Below are 17,101 nucleotides of genomic sequence, written 5' to 3'. Positions count from 1 at the left end.
GCTGGCTAACTTCTATGAACCGGAATAGCTTAGCTCTAGCTGGCTAACTTCTATGACCAGAGTAGCTTAGCTCTAGCTGGCTAGCTTCTATGAACCAGAATTAGCTCTAGGCTGGCTAACTTCTATGAACCAGAGTAGCTTAGCTCTAGCTGGCTAACTTCTATGAACCAGAATAGCTTAGCTCTAGCTGGCTAACTTCTATGAACCAGAGTAGCTTAGCTCTAGCTGGCTAACTTCTATGAACCAGAATAGCTTAGATCTAGCTGGCTAACTTCTATGAACCAGAATAGCTTAGCTCTAGCTGGCTAACTTCTATGAACCGGAATAGCTTAGCTCTAGCTGGCTAACTTCTATGAACCAGAATAGTTATGTGACAGCTGGCTAACTGGCTCTCTGTGGCACAGCAAATGGACAAGAATAGCTTAACGTTCACAACTAAGCGCTCCTGTCTGTACTTATAGCCTGTGGTTACTTTATTCATCTAACAACCGTTCCAGGGCCAGTGGTGGTTGAGCTCCTGATGGTATTGATGATGACTTGGCCAGGGGAAACTGATCCTAAGTCAGCAGTTCTGGGTCAGTGTGTGATAGGTGGGTGGTTGCTGTAGAGCCTTATAGCTGGTGGTGAGTGGTTGTCAGGGTTGTTATTATAATAATGTTGGGGTTGTTGGACTGTAGAGAGGCCTTATGTAGCACTGACCGAAGGGTAACACACACACACACACACACAGTGGTTTTTAGGGTTTTCATTCAATTGAGTATCCTGGACAGTGAGCTCGTCTTTAACCCTGAACCTCCCAGCTGAGTGCAGCTACGCCCCCCCCCCCCCCCCCCCCCCTCTCTCTCTCTCTCTCTCTCTCTCTCTCTCTCTCTCTCTCGCTCTCTCTCTCTCTCCAGTGTGGTAGTTGGTCCTGCATTCTGTTGATTTTATGTCCCGCCTACTGTGTGGGGTGATTGGCAGTAGTGTGGGCCAATCACCAGTCAGCACCACATTGATGTTCCATGTAACTGACATTTTGGTTTCAGTTGACGTGATGTATGGCCCCGGAATAGAACCCAGATTGTTCTGGGGCTAGTCAGTCCTCAAAAGTGTATGTTTATGTTTGTGTACAATAAACATTATGGAAAGAAGGTTCGTTGTGGTTCTTCTACCCACGTCCTCCACATCAGCTGTACAGTGAGTTATTAGTTAGACTCACAGTGCTAGACAGATTTAGGTTAAATGGTTTCTATTATTATTACATGTATATCTAGTGAAGTTTTTCAATGGGATCTATCCATAAGGGGAGCCTGGTCAACTGAAATGTCTAACCTTTTCCAACAGTCTGACTGTGAACATCTGTACGAAAACCAAAGTAAGGGAGACATAGATATTATTTAAAAAACAACTGTTGATGCAATATGGAAAAAAAAATGGGTGGAGGAGATTAATCCTAAACCCAAATTGAGAATCTTTTGTTTGATAAAGGGTGAATTTGTGTGTGAGATATATATTATGTATAACCTACCTTAAAGCAAGAGATCGCTATGTGCACAGGTAAGATCAGGGATATTGCCTCTGCGTATTGAAACAGGTCGGTATTGTGGTGAAATGGAAGATGAAAGACTATGTAACTATGTTGACCTCGAAGAAATAGAGAATGAAACTCATTTTATCCTCTATTGCCCTTTCTACGATGATATACGCTCTTATTCCAGAAAGCACACCAGATATACCCTGTCATGATGTGGCTGAGCCATGAGGAGAATCTGAAATGGTTTTTTGTCCATTGTGTATTTCCATTTACGGGATATTTAGATAAAGCCTGGAATAAAAAATACAGGGCTACCTATAATTACATTACAAAGATATTTAGCTTCTGTGTGGTAAATGGTACGTGTGTATATAGATTGTGTAGAGGCTTGTCTCCCACATGAATCTTCTCTTGGTGCCAGACTGGGTTGAAATGCCTTCTGTTTCTTTTTTCTGTATTTATTTATCTGTATATGTTGTGTATGTATGTATTTATGTATGTATGTATGTATGTACAGTACCAGTCAAACGTTTTAGAACACCTACTCATTCAAGGGTTTTTCTTTATTTTTTACTATTTTCTACATTGTAGAATAATAGTGAAGACATCAAAACTATGAAATAACACATATGGAATCATGTAGTAACCAAAAAAGTGTTAAACAAATCCAAATATATTAGAGATTTGAGATTCTTCAAATAGACACCCTTTGCCTTGATGACAGCTTTGCACACTCGTGGCATTCTCTCAACCAGCTTCATGAGGTAGTCACCTGGAATGCATTTCAATTAACTGGTGTGCCTTCTTAAAAGTTAATTCGTGGAATTTCTTTCATTCTTAATGCGTTTGAGCCAATCAGTTGTGTTGTGACAAGGTAGGGGGGGTATACAGAAGATAGCCCTATTTGGTAAAAGACCAAGTCCATATTATGGCAAGAACAGCTCAAATAAGCAAAGAGAAACGACAGTCCATCATTATTTTAAGTCATGAAGGTCAGTCAATTTGGAAAATTTCAAGAACTTTGAAAGTATCTTAAAGTGCAGTCGCAAAAACCATCAAGCGCTATGATGAAACTGGCTCTCATGAGGACCGCCACAGGAATGGAAGACCCAGAGTTACCTCTGCTGCAGAGGATAAGTTCATTAGTTACCAGCCTCAGAAATGGCAGTCCTGTTACTGTATGTGTATATACAGTATACAGTGTGTATGTATGTGTGTATGTATGTGTATTATTTTACTGCTCTAGGGATATAATTATTGTTTGGATAACCTTATTTACTATTATGTATAGATTTTTACCTTTAAATTGTTTCACTCTTTATGCGATGTGAACTGCAGAGAACACCGGAAGAAGAATGATCATTTAATTATCACTGAATTATTGTAATGTTTGTTTATGTGTCAATCCCATAAGGGATGGGTTGCCAACTGGCGATTTGACACGAGAAAAAAAATAAACATTCATTAATTTCATTCATTCATGTAGGCCGTACTTGGCAGCTAAAAGCTTAATTGCTGCACATACAAGCCATTCGAACAAAAAACAATAAAACATTCTGCAAGTCAGTCAGTCGGGATGGGAGCTGACGGACAGATGGTCATCTGGGAGTTGAAACAGATCAGATATTATTCAGAACGGAGGAAGCATTGACGGGATGGGAGCTGACGGACAGATGGTAATCTGGGAGTTGAAACAGATCAGATATTATCCAGAACGGAGGAAGCATTGACGGGATGGGAGCTGACGGACAGATGGTAATCTGGGAGTTGAAACAGATCAGATATTATTCAGAACGGAGGAAGCATTGACGGGATGGGAGCTGACGGACAGATGGTAATCTGGGAGTTGAAACAGATCAGATATTATCCAGAACGGAGGAAGCATTGACGGGATGGGAGCTGACGGACAGATGGTAATCTGGGAGTTGAAACAGATCAGATATTATTCCGAACGGAGGAAGCATTGACGGAGGAATCTCCCTCCTGACTGAAGGAAGCGTTGTTGGCGGCAGGTAGCCCAGCGGTTAAAAGATCGTTGGGCCAGTAACCGCTGGTTCGAATCCTCGAGCCGACTAGGTGAACAATCTGTCGATGTGCCCTTGAGCAAGGCACTTAACCCTAATTGCTCCTGTAAGTCGCTCTGGATAAGAGCGTCTGCTAAATGACTAAAATGAACACGTGAATGGTGTCAGAGGGCGAGACAGTCAAGCTGCTGAGGTGATTGAGCATTAGCTAACGTTAGCTCACACTCTGTGAAGATCTCAAACCACGACAATATTCAATCACTCTGCAAGACTAAAATTAGGTTGATGGTAGTCTTTGCACAATTAATTTGCACTATGAAAATGTCACTATAAATCTATTTCTTTATGTAACCTGATATACCATGATGTACTGTAATGTATAAGGTCCAATGTGTTCGCTGTATAAATTATAGCAGTAGTAGTAGAAGTAGTATGAGCAGTTGATGTAATAGTATTCATTTATTAGTAGTAGACAACGTTGTTGATTTACATGTTGGTTTGTATGAATCTAAGGTATATGGAAGCAGTACTGCATGTTGTGCGGGTGTAAGCAGGTCAAGATTATTAGGATAAGAAGATGCAGAATCTTCAGACCACAAAGTAAAAAAACACATCTTTCCATCAGCATCATGTTTTCATGTGTGGTATTTTACCACATCAGCTTTATATGGCCTTTATATAACCTTTATATAACCGAACCTTTTTCATTTTACTTGATATAACGTTTAATATATAAGGTCCAATGTGTTTGCTGAAAGTCAACAAAGTTAATTGTAAAAGTAGTAGTAGTAGTAGTAGTAGTAGTAGTAGTAGTAGTAGTGGTAGTAGTAGTGGTTTAGTATTTACATGTTTTTTTTATGGTATAGATGATATAGTTGTTTTTATGGTATAGATGATATAGTTGTTTTTATGGTATAGATGATATAGTTGTTTTTATGGTATAGATGATATAGTTGTTTTTATGGTATAGATGATATATTTGTTTTTATGGTATAGATGATATAGTTGTTTTTATGGTATAGATGATCTACAGTGAGGGAAAAAAGTATTTGATCCCCTGCTGATTTTGTACGTTTGCCCACTGACAAAGACATGATCAGTCTATAATTTTAATGGTAGGTTTATTTGAACAGTGAGAGACAGAATAACAATAAAACAATCCAGAAAAACGCATGTCAAAATTTTTATAAATTGATTTGCATTTTAATGAGGGAAATAAGTATTTGACCCCCTCTCAATCAGAAAGATTTCTGGCTCCCAGGTGTCTTTTATACAGGTAACGAGCTGAGATTAGGAGCACACTCTTAAAGGGAGTCAGGAATCTGCCCAGAACTACACGGGAGGATCTTGTCAATGATCTCAAGGCAGCTGGGACCATAGTCACCAAGAAAACAATTGGTAACACGCTACGCCGTGAAGGACTGAAATCCTGCAGCGCCCGCAAGGTCCCCCTGTTCAAGAAAGCACATATACAGGCCCGTCTGAAGTTTGCCAATGAATATCTGAATGATTCAGAGGAGAACTGGGTGAAAGTGTTGTGGTCAGATGAGACCAAAATCGAGCTCTTTGGCATCAACTCAACTCGCCGCGTTTGGAGGAGGAGGAATGCTGCCTATGACCCCAAGAACACCATCCCCACCGTCAAACATGGAGGTGGAAGCATTATGCTTTGGGGGTGTTTTTCTGCTAAGGGGACAGGACAACCTCACTGCATAAAAGGGACAATGGACTGGGCCATGTACCGTCAAATCTTGGGTGAGAACCTCCTTCCCTCAGCCAGGGCATTGAAAATGGGTCGTGGATGGGTATTCCAGCATGACAATGACCCAAAACACATGGCCAAGGCAACAAAGGAGTGGCTCAAGAAGAAGCACATTAAGGTCCTGGAGTGGCCTAGCCAGTCTCCAGACCTTAATCCCATAGAAAATATGTGGAGGGAGCTGAAGGTTTGAGTTGCCAAACGTCAGCCTCGAAACCTTAATGACTTGGAGAAGATCTGCAAAGAGGAGTGGAACAAAATCCCTCCTGAGATGTGTGCAAACCTGGTGGCCAACTACAAGAAACGTCTGACCTCTGTGATTGCCAACAAGGGTTTTGCCACCAAGTACTAAGTCATGTTTTGCAGAGGGGTCAAATACTTATTTCCCTCATTAAAATGCAAATCAATTTATAACATTTTTGACATGCGTTTTTCTGGATCTCTCACTGTTCAAATAAACCTACCATTAAAATTATAGACTGATCATTTCTTTGTCAGTGGGCAAACGTACAAAATCAGCAGGGGATCAAATACTTTTTTCCCCTCACTGTAGTTATTTTTATGGTATAGATTATATAGTTGTTTTTATGGTATAGATTATATAGTTGTTTTTATTATATAGATTATATAGTTGTTTTTATGATATAGATTCAATAGTTTGAGTATGTCAAGAACTGCAACGCTGCTGGGTTTTCACGCTCAACAGTTTCCCGTGTGTATCAAGAATGGTCCACCACCCAAAAGACATGTGGGGGTGCAACTCATTATTAGGAAGGTGATCTTAATGTTTTGTCCACTCAGTGTATATGAACTACAACAAAAGCTTCTCATGGTAGATTGCAACAATCATTACAATCATCATAGCAGCTGTATCAAAGCTGACAGATATTTGACAGTCATTTATTATCTATGTATCTATGGCAGATAAGCCCTAGTCATGACATCATCAACCCGTGACCATCTGTACCCACCACACCCCCCACATCAGACAGTACCACATACACATGATACATATACTCTCTCCTCTTCCTCCTCCATCCACCCCCACATCAGACAGTACCACATACACATGTACATAAATAAACGTATACTCTCTCTCTGTCTCTCTCCCTCCTTCCCCCACAGCAAACGTCCAGGCCTACGTTTTTCGCCCGTAAGTTTGAGGCTAGCGTGAACCAGGAGATTGTTACCCAGCTGGACAGCTTCCTATTTGGCCCTTATCCGCAGGTGGGTGGAACACACAGCGTACACACACACAGAGCACACACACTGCTCCCTGTCCTCCAGGACACCTCAGGGTTCTACTATAACACTGCTCCCTGTCCTCCAGGACACCTCAGGGTTCTACTATAACACTGCTCCCTGTCCTCCAGGACACCTCAGGGTTCTACTATAACACTGCTTCCTGTCCTCCAGGACACCTCAGGGTTCTACTATAACACTGCTCCCTGTCCTCCAGGACACCTCAGGGTTCTACTATAACACTGCTTCCTGTCCTCCAGGACACCTCAGGGTTCTACTATAACACTGCTCCCTGTCCTCCAGGACACCCCAGGGTTCTACTATAACACTGCTCCCTGTCCTCCAGGACACCCCAGGGTTCTACTATAACACTGCTCCCTGTCCTGCAGGACACCTCAGGGTTCTACTATAACACTGCTTCCTGTCCTCCAGGACACCTCAGGGTTCTACTATAACACTGCTCCCTGTCCTGCAGGACACTTCAGGGTTCTACTATAACACTGCTCCCTGTCCTCCAGGACACCCCAGGGTTCTACTATAACACTGCTTCCTGTCCTCCAGGACACCCCAGGGTTCTACTATAACACTGCTCCCTGTCCTGCAGGACACCCCAGGGTTCTACTATAACACTGCTTCCTGTCCTACAGGACACCTCAGGGTTCTACTATAACACTGCTCCCTGTCCTCCAGGACACCTCAGGGTTCTACTATAACACTGCTCCCTGTCCTCCAGGACACCCCAGGGTTCTACTATAACACTGCTTCCTGTCCTCCAGGACACCCCAGGGTTCTACTATAACACTGCTTCCTGTCCTCCAGGACACCTCAGGGTTCTACTATAACACTGCTCCCTGTCCTCCAGGACACCCCAGGGTTCTACTATAACACTGCTTCCTGTCCTCCAGGACACCTCAGGGTTCTACTATAACACTGCTCCCTGTCCTCCAGGACACCCCAGGGTTCTACTATAACACTGCTCCCTGTCCTGCAGGACACCCCAGGGTTCTACTATAACACTGCTTCCTGTCCTCCAGGACACCACAGGGTTCTACTATAACACTGCTCCCTGTCCTCCAGGACACCCCAGGGTTCTACTATAACACTGCTCCCTGTCCTCCAGGACACCCCAGGGTTCTACTATAACACTGCTCCCTGTCCTCCAGGACACCCCAGGGTTCTACTATAACACTACTTCCTGTCCTCCAGGACACCCCAGGGTTCTACTATAACACTACTTCCTGTCCTCCAGGACACCCCAGGGCTCCAGTCGTACTGGGAGAATGTGTATGATGAGACGGACAGCGTAGTCAGCCTATCAGACAGCCAGCTCACTCACTACCACGCCTTCACACGCATGGGCCTATCACGGGCCTCCATGTCACTGCAGGGCCACGCCGACGACGACAGCTGCAGGTCAGTCCGGAAGGTGTGGATGTGTGGGCGCGTGTGTGTGTGTGTGTGTGTGTGTGTGTGTGTGTACGTTGTGTGTGTGTGAATAACTCCTCAATTCCAAACCAACCCCTAACACCACCCCCTACACACTGGTAGAACAAAAAGGATTGGATAGGGCCTTGTCCAAAACCAACCCCTACTCCCTAGACACTTGTACAGAGCGGAGAAGGTTTGGACAGGTTTAGTAATATGAAATAAAATCCCATCTAGCCTATCAGAGGGACAGGTGGAAAATATCCCCACATTGCTTGTTATACCTCACTGTCTTACAGCCGTCTGCACTGTCACGTTCAAACAATACACCTGTCTGAAGACAATGGATTATACGGTGCCTTCAGAAAGTATTCACACAACTTGACGTTTTCCACATTTTTGTTGTGTTACAGCCTGAATTTAAAATTGAGATGTATTTTTGTCACTGTCCTACACACAATAACAATAACTGATCGTGACACTTCAGTCCTCCAGGAACTCAGAGGAAACTAGGTGAATAGATACGGTGCCTTCAGAAAGTTTTCACACTCCTTTGACTTTTTCACAATTTTGTTGTGTTACAGCCTGAATTTTTTTAAATGGTTGAAATTGAGATTTTTGTCTCACTCACTGTCCCACACACAACACCCCATTGTTGGTTAAGGGCTTGTAAGTAAGCATTTCACGGTAAGGTCTACACCTGTTGTATTCGGCTCATGTGACAAATACAATTTGATTTAATTTGATCTCTGTACCCCACACATACAATTATCTGTAAGGTCCCTCAGTCGAGCAGTGAATTTCAAACACAGATTCAACCACTAAGACCAGGGAGGTTTTCCAATGCCTCACAAAGAAGGGCACCTATTGGTAGATTGGTAAAAATAAAAAAGCAGACATTGAATATCCCTTTGAGCATGGTGCAGTTATTAATTACACTTTGGATGGTGTATCAATACACCCAGTCACTACAAAGATGCAGGCGCCTTTCCAAACTCAGTTGCCGGAGAGGAAGGAAACCGCTCAGGGATTTCACCATGAGACCAATGGTGACTTTAAAACAGCTATAGAGTTTAATGGTTGTAATAGGAGAAAACTGAGGATGGATCAACATTGTAGCTACACCACAATACTAACCTAATTGACAAAAATATTCAAAAACATGCAACCTGTTTGCAATAAGGCAATGAAGTAAACTGCAAATAATGTGGAAAATAAATTCACTTTATGTCCTGAATACAAAGCGTTATGTTTGTGGCAAATCCAACACAACACATCACTGAGTACTGCTCTTCATCATGTTATGGGTCTTCTTGTCATCAGCAAGGACTATGTTTTTTTTTAGGATAAACAGAAACGGAATAGAGCTAAGCACAGTCAAAATCCTAGAGGAAAACCTGGTTCAGTCTGCTTTCCAATAGACACTGGGAGGCAAATTTACCTTTCAGCAGGACAATAATCTAAAACACAAGGCCAAATATACACTGGAGTTGCTTACCAAGACGACAGTGGATGTTCCTGAATGGTTGAGTTACAGTTTTGACTTAAATCTACTTGAGAATCTATGGCAAAACCAGAACATGGTTGTCTAGCAATGATCAACAACCAATTTGACAGAGCTTGAAGAATTTTGAAAATAATAATGGGCAAATATTGTACAATCCAGGTGTGGAAAGCTCTTAGATACTTACCCAGAAAGGCTCACAGCTGTAATCGCTGCCAAAGGTGCAACCACAAAGTATTGACTCAGGGGTGTGAATACTTATGTAAATTAGATATTTCTTCATTTCATTTTCAATACATTTGCAAATATTTCTAAAAACACGTTTTCACTTGGTCATTATAGACTATTGTGTGTAGATGTGTGAGAAATGTTTTTTTAAAAATTTTTTTATACATTTTGAATTCAGGCTTATTCCAAAATGTGGAATAAGTCAAAGGGTATGAATACTTTCTGAAGGCACTGTACCTATCAAAATCCTCTCAGATCTCCACAAGTGACTAAACCAGAGTTTCTTCATCCTGGTCCTGCATGGGGACCCGAACTGGTGAACATTCTAGACACCTGATTCCACTAATCAACTCATCAGACGTCAAACCTTTTGATTAGTGGAATCAGGTGTCTAGAATGTTCACCAGTTCGGGTCCCCATGCAGGACCAGGATGAAGAAACACTGGTTTAGGGTTTAGGGGCTAGGGGTTGATTCTGGACAGGGCCTAGGGTTTAGGGGCTAGGGGTTGATTCTGGACAGGGCCTAGGGTTTAGGGGCTAGGGGTTGATTCTGGACAGAGCCTAGGGTTTAGGAGCTAGGGGTTGATTCTGGACAGGGCCTAGGGTTTAGGGGCTAGGGGTTGATTCTGGACAGGGCCTAGGGTTTAGGGGCTAGTGGTTGATTCTTGACAGGGCCTATGGTTTAGGGGCTAGGGGTTGATTCTTGACAGGGCCTAGGGTTTAGGGCCTATGGTTTAGGGGCTAGTGGTTGATTCTGGACAGGGCCTAGGGTTTAGGGGCTAGGGGTTGATTCTGGACAGGGCCTAGGGTTTAGGGGCTAGGGGTTGATTCTGGACAGGGCCTAGGGTTTAGGGGCTAGGGGTTGATTCTGGACAGGGCCTAGGGTTTAGGGGCTAGGGGTTGATTCTGGACAGGGCCTAGGGTTTAGGGGCTAGGGGTTGATTCTAGACAGGGCCTATGGTTTAGGGGCTAGGGGTTGATTCTGGACAGGGCCTAGGGTTTAGGGGCTAGGGGTTGATTCTGGACAGGGCCTAGGGTTTAGGGGCTAGAGGTTGATTCTGGACAGAGCCTAGGGTTTAGGGGCTAGTGGTTGATTCTGGACAGAGCCTATTGTTTAGGGCCTAGGGTTTAGGGGCTAGGGGTTGATTCTGGACAGGGCCTGGGGTTTGGGGGGTTGGGTGTGTGTGTGTACATTTGGGTGGATGTTTGTGTACATTTGGGTGGATATCTGTGGATATTTGTGTGTGTGTGTATATGTGTGTAACTGTACTGTGTATGTATATATTTGGGGTTTCCCAGGTATATCTCCAGGGGCCACCCGGTGTCTGTCCACCTGTACTTCCTGTCAGACGTGTTCCAAAAAATGCAAACTTTCCACCCTCATAATGTGCAGAATCTCCTGACCACAGAGTTTAAGTAGCCACTTGTTTTTTCCATCATCAACATGTTTTTCTGTGTGGTATTTGACCACCTCTGCTCTGCTCTGACACTTCAGTCCTTCAGCTACTCAGAGGAAACCAGATCTCATCATTACCAGGGTAGGAGCTAGGTGTTATCTAGCAGAGGAAACCAGATCTCATCATTACCAGGGTAGGAGCTAGGTGTTATCTAGGGATCATTGCTCGCATCCCAAATAGCACCCTATTCCCTATGGGCTCTGGTCAAAAGTAGTGTACTACAGTATGGAATAGGGTGCTATTTGGGATGCAGCCTCTATGGCTGCGTTTACACAGGTAGCCCAATTCAGATATTTTTTTCCCCTAATTGGTGGAAGATCAGATCAGATTGTGAAAAGATCAGATGTGATCGGTCAAAAGACCAATTAGTGGAAAAGATATCTGAATTGGGCTGTCTATGTAAATGCAGCCTAAAGTGCAGAGAAATATCTCTCTCTCTCTCTCTCTCTGTCTGTCTGTATGTCTGCCTTTCTATCTGTCTGTCTGTCTGTCTGTCTGCGTAGGTGCGTGTGTGTGTGTATGTGTGTGTATGTTGCAAGAGGTCCAAATCAAATATGGAGATTAACTTGTTACATTTAGACAAACAGGCCTCAGTCTCTCAGACTGGCTTTTTCCAGTCGTATAAGTAGTGGGGAGGACTGTGTGTGTAGGTTCTGGGTGCGGTGTGTACACAGGCACAAGGACACACTTGTTGCTGGTTGGGTGTGTATGGGGGGGGGGGGGGGGGGGGGTTGAGAATAGAGTGATCTCTCTGTTCCTCACAAGCTCCTGTGACTCCAGCTTAGTTAGCTCTGACGTGTGTTTGATACCATCAAGTGAACATGACTGTGTCTGCGTACATTAGGGTGGATGTGTTGTGGAAATTACCACAAAGGATTTACTGTGGATATTTGGGTGGATGTCTGTCTACATTTGGGTGGTTGTCTGTGGATATTTGGGTGGATATCTGTGGATATTTGGGTGTGTGTGTATATGTGTGTAACTGTACTGTGTATGTATATATTTGGGGTTTCCCAGGTATATCTCCAGGGGCCACCCAGTGTCTGTCCACCTGTACTTCCTGTCAGACGTGTTCCAAGGCTACCTGGTTCGTCAATACGCTAGTAACCTAGCAACCAGCCAGCTAGAGACCCTAGAGACTTGGGTCACCCATAGCAACCACTTCACCCTGGCCCTGACAACGAAAACACTCAACAGACTACAGTTCGCAGAGGTGAGACACACACGCCCGCACACACACACATACACACACATACACACTTTAAATGTAACCTTCTGCAAACATCTGCAGCCTCTAGCATCCCTGATCCCTGGTACCTGGGAGAGAGATAGATGGTGGTTCTGTCCATGCTGAAACAGGCTCTGAGTTACTAGTTGTTAAGTGTCTTTATTGGCAGGTTGCTGCTGCCCCCTAGGGATGACATGTGGTACTGGATGTGTCCTGTCACGTTATAGCTGAAATACTAATTAAAATTACCATTTGTTAACAGGCAAGTCGTAAAAAAAATAGTGTAGTGCACAGGGTGTCATTCAGGGGACTGTGTTTTCCCCTGGTTAGTCTGCTGTAAATCCTTCACTTCTCTCACTCTCTCTTCTTCAATCTACAGTATCTCCATATTCATTCAAATCAATCCTCTGTTTATTGATCTCTCTCAATATATATGTATCTTTCTCTGTCCCCCTCCCTCCCTCCCTATCCCCCCTGCTCCTCCCAACCCACCCCTCCTCCTCTCAGGTGGGTACAGACTGGGACGCCAAAGAGAGAATCTTCAGGAACTTCGGAAGCCTCCTGGGCCCCATGGAGGAGCCGGTTGCCATGCAACGCTGGGGCCGGGGGCAGAACATCACGGTAACCGTCGTCTGGGTGGACCCCACCAACGTCATAGCCGCCACGTACGACATCCTGGTGGACGGCGGGGCAGAGTACACACACTACCGCCCCCCGTTAACCCTCCCGTTACGACCCGGTGTGTGGACGCTACGCGTTCTGCATCACTGGAACCTACTAGCCTCCACCAGCTTTGTGGTTTCACCCCTGGAGTACCACGACCAGCAACCTATACGCCAGGGTAAACACACACACACACACACACACACAGCTAAGCACTTGGACACACACACGCGCGCGCACACACACACACACACACACACAATCATAGCGCTCAAAGGCATTCTCTGCCTCTGCTGTCAACACGAGGCCTATAGATAAATATAGCACCCAGTCACGTATTAACCCACACACACACACCTCTGTCTGAATATAGGTGCTGTGGGGAAATGTCCATGATGTGTGGGTACAGTAGGTGTGTGGGTACAGTAGGTGTGTGGGTACAGCAGGTGTGTGGAGTCCAGTGGAATTCTCAACTTCACCTCTAGGACTGACACTGGAATGATCACTAGAACCTGGACACCTCCCCTACATACAGTGCCATCGGAAAGTATTCAGACCCCTTGACTTTTTCCACATTTTGTTACGTTACAGCCTTATTCTAAAATGGATTAAGTAAACGTTTTTTCCTAATCAATCAATACCCCATAATGACAAAGCAAAAACTGGTTTTTAGAAATGTTTGCAAATGTATTACAAATAAAAAACTGAAATACCTTATTTACATAAGTATTCAGACCCTTTGCTATGAGACTCGAAATTGAGCTCAGGTGCATCCTGTTTCCAGTGATCATCCTTGAGATGTTTCTACAACTTGATTGGAGTCCACCTGTGGTAAATTCAATTGATTGGACATGATTTGGAAAGGCACACACCTGTCTATAGAGCTCCGAAACAGGATTGTGTCGAGGCACAGATCTGGGGAAGGGTACCAAAACATTTCTGCAGCATTGAAGGTCCCCAAGAACACAGTGGCCTCCATCATTCTTAAATGGAAGAAGTTTGGAACCACCAAGACTCTTCCTAGAGCTGGCCGCCTGGCCAAACTGAGCAATCGGGGGAGAAGGGCCTTGGTCAGGGTGGTGACCAAGAACCCGATGGTCACTCTGACAGAGCTCTAGAGTTCCTCTGTGGAGATGGGAGAACCTTCCAGAAGGACAAACATCTCTGCAGCACTCCACCAATCAAGCCTTTATGGTAGAGTGGCCAGAAGGAAGCCACTCCTCAGTAAAAGGCACATGACAGCCCGCTTGGAGTTTGCCAAAAGGCACCTAAAGACTCTCAGACCATGAGAAACAAGATTCTCTGGTCTGATGAAACCAAGATTGAACTGAATGCCAAGCATCACATCTGGAAGAAACCTGGCACCATCCCCACTGTGAAGCATGGTGGTGGCAGCATCATGCTGTGGGGATGTTTTTCAGCGGCAGGGACTGGTAGACTAGTCAGAATCGAAGCAAAGATGAACGGCGCAAAGTACAGTGAGATCCTTGATGAAAACCTGCTCCAGAGCGGTCAGGACCTCAGACTGGGGCGAAGGTTCACCTTCCAACAGGACAATGACCCTAAGCACACAGCCAAGACAACGCAGGAGTGGCTTCGGGACAAGTCTCTGAATGTCCTTGAGTGGCCCAGCCAGAGCCCGGACTTGAACCTGATCGAACATCTCTGGAGAGACCTGAAAATAGCTGTGCAGCAACGCTCCCCATCCAACCTGACAGAGCTTGAGAGGATCTGCAGAGAAGAATGGGAGAAACTCCCCAAATACAGGTGTGCCAAACTTGTAGCGTCATACCCAAGAAAACTTGATGCTGTCATCACTGCCAAAGGTGCTTCAACAAAGTACTAAAGTTCTGAATTCTTATGTAAATGTGATATTTCAGTTTTTTATTTGTAATAAATAGCTAAAATAAAAAATTAAACAGTTTTTGCTTTGTCATTGTGGGGTATTATGTGTAGATTGATGAGGGGAAAAAACAATTTAATCAATTTTAGAGTAACAAAATGTGGAAAAAGTCAAGAGGTCTGAATACTTTCTGAATGCACTGTACATCACCTGGAACACACAAACACAACACCACACACACACACAACACCACACACACACACACAACACCACACACACACAACACCACACACAACACACACACACACATTCACAGTAAACGCATTCACAGCTACGCATGTTGGCTCGCTTTTGAATGACAGGCATTAGCAACAACATCAATGCTAATTCTTTCTATAATCATTAGCGCTTTCTGTCACCGATATGTCACCTTGGGATGGTAAGAAAGAGTCTGTGACACACAGCCTCTCACAACACCGCCAGAACATCTGCTATGTGGATGTCTGCCAACGCTGGTTAATGCTGGTTAACACTCAACCTGATTTAATCTTCATGTAATAAATAACAATACTAGAACATTGATATAAACATTATTACATAAATTCTCTTCTTTTCTAGCTCATTGTTTGACACAAAGGCCTATCCTGTAACTCCTAGATGGAATTTAAATAGAGTATCTCCCTCTCTCCCTCGCCCTCCCTACCTCTCTCCATCACCCTTCTCCCCCCTCCCTCCCTACTTCTCTCACCTCCCTCACTCCCTCTCCCTCTCCCCCCCTTACCTCCCTCCCTCCCTCCCCTCTCTAGAAGACACAGTGAAGTTCCACAACGGCCCGGTCCATAACTCCTACATGGAGCAGAGTTTCCACGGCCTCAACCCCATCCTCAACCTCCCCGTGCACCTAGGACAGGTGGAGGAGGCGGAGTTTAACGCATCACTGACGGGGGCGGAGCTCCAGAGCTGGGTGGACCGTCTCCTGGCGGGGGTGTGGTCTGCGGCAGACGTGTGTTCTCAGGGTCCTAGCTCGTGTCCCGTTATGCAGCGGTGTCGGGAGACGGGATGGAGCGCGCTCAGTCCCGACCCCAAGTCTGATCTGGGTCCGCCCCGAGGGAACGGACGGATTAGGTAGCCCCGTCGCCACGGCTACTGCTGCAGCCACTCGATGGCTTGGAGGATGAACTGACGGGAAACGTTTTTGTGTGTTGTGCACCATAGCTATCGTGAGATGGTCTGCTGTGTCCCAAATTGCTCCCCCCCTATATACTGAGTGTACAAAACATTAAGAACACCTGTTCTTTCCATGACATAGACTGACCAGGTGAAAGCTATGATCCCTTATTGATGTCACTTGTTAAATCCACTTCAATCAGTGTAGATGAAGGGGAGGAGACAGGATAAAGAAGGGTTTTTAAGCCTTGAGACAATTGAGACATGGATTGTGTATGCTGGGTTTTTCATGCTCAACAGTTTCCTGTGTGTATTAAGAATGGTCCACCACCCAAAGGACATCCAGCCAACTTGACACAAATGTGGGAAGCGTTGGTGTCGACATGGGCCAGCATCCCTGTTGGAACGCTTTCAACAGCCAACGAATTGAGGCTGTTCTGAGGGCAAAAGGGGGGGTGCAACTCAATATTAGAGAGCTGTTCTTAATCAAATCAAATCCAATTTTATTGGCCACATGCGCCGAATACAACAGGTGTAGACATTACAGTGAAATGCTTACTTACAGCCCTTAACCAACAATGCAATTATTTTTTAATAAAAAAGTAAAATAAAACAACAACAACAACAAAAAAGTGTTGAGAAAAAAAGAACAGAAGTAAAATAAAATAACAGTAGGGAGGCTATATACAGGGGGGTACCGGTGCAGAGTCAATGTGCGGGTGCACCGGTTAGTTGAGGTAATATGTACATGTGGGTAGAGTTAAAGTGACTATGCATAAATAATAAACAGAGTAGCAGCAGCAATGTGTTGTACACTCAGCGACTAGTGCACTACCATAGGGCTCTGGTCAGAAGTAGTGCACTATATAGGGAACAGGGTGCCATTTGGGACGCAGACAAGGTGTTTGGGTATGGGAGAAGATTGAATGCATTGGATTACTGTGTGAACCCTGTCAACACCAAACATGACGTAACTCAGGAGGTAGTAAAGAAGGTTAGAAGGAAAGCCGTAGACTGACACCAAGAAGAAATTAGATAATAAGAGGCA

General features: G+C 44.6%; 1 protein-coding gene across 1 annotated transcript in view; it reads left to right on the top strand.

The window, feature by feature from the left end:
* Window positions 1-16,015, top strand: part of LOC311103287 (xylosyltransferase 1-like) — a gene marked incomplete at both ends in the record, with an annotated part of 59,079 nt that extends 43,064 nt beyond the window's left edge. The window contains 5 exons of the mRNA XM_084144820.1: window positions 6,422-6,523; window positions 7,788-7,951; window positions 12,170-12,365; window positions 12,888-13,221; window positions 15,693-16,015. Coding sequence (XP_084000946.1) covers window positions 6,422-6,523; window positions 7,788-7,951; window positions 12,170-12,365; window positions 12,888-13,221; window positions 15,693-16,015 — 1,119 coding nt within the window. The remainder of the gene's footprint in view (window positions 1-6,421; window positions 6,524-7,787; window positions 7,952-12,169; window positions 12,366-12,887; window positions 13,222-15,692) is intronic.
* Between the last annotated feature and the right edge of the window lie 1,086 nt (window positions 16,016-17,101).

Source organism: Coregonus lavaretus, assembly GCF_964263955.1.
Source record: "Coregonus lavaretus genome assembly, chromosome: 28".
Classification (NCBI taxonomy): domain Eukaryota; kingdom Metazoa; phylum Chordata; class Actinopteri; order Salmoniformes; family Salmonidae; genus Coregonus; species Coregonus lavaretus.
This window is presented reverse-complemented; position numbering and strand designations above follow the sequence as displayed.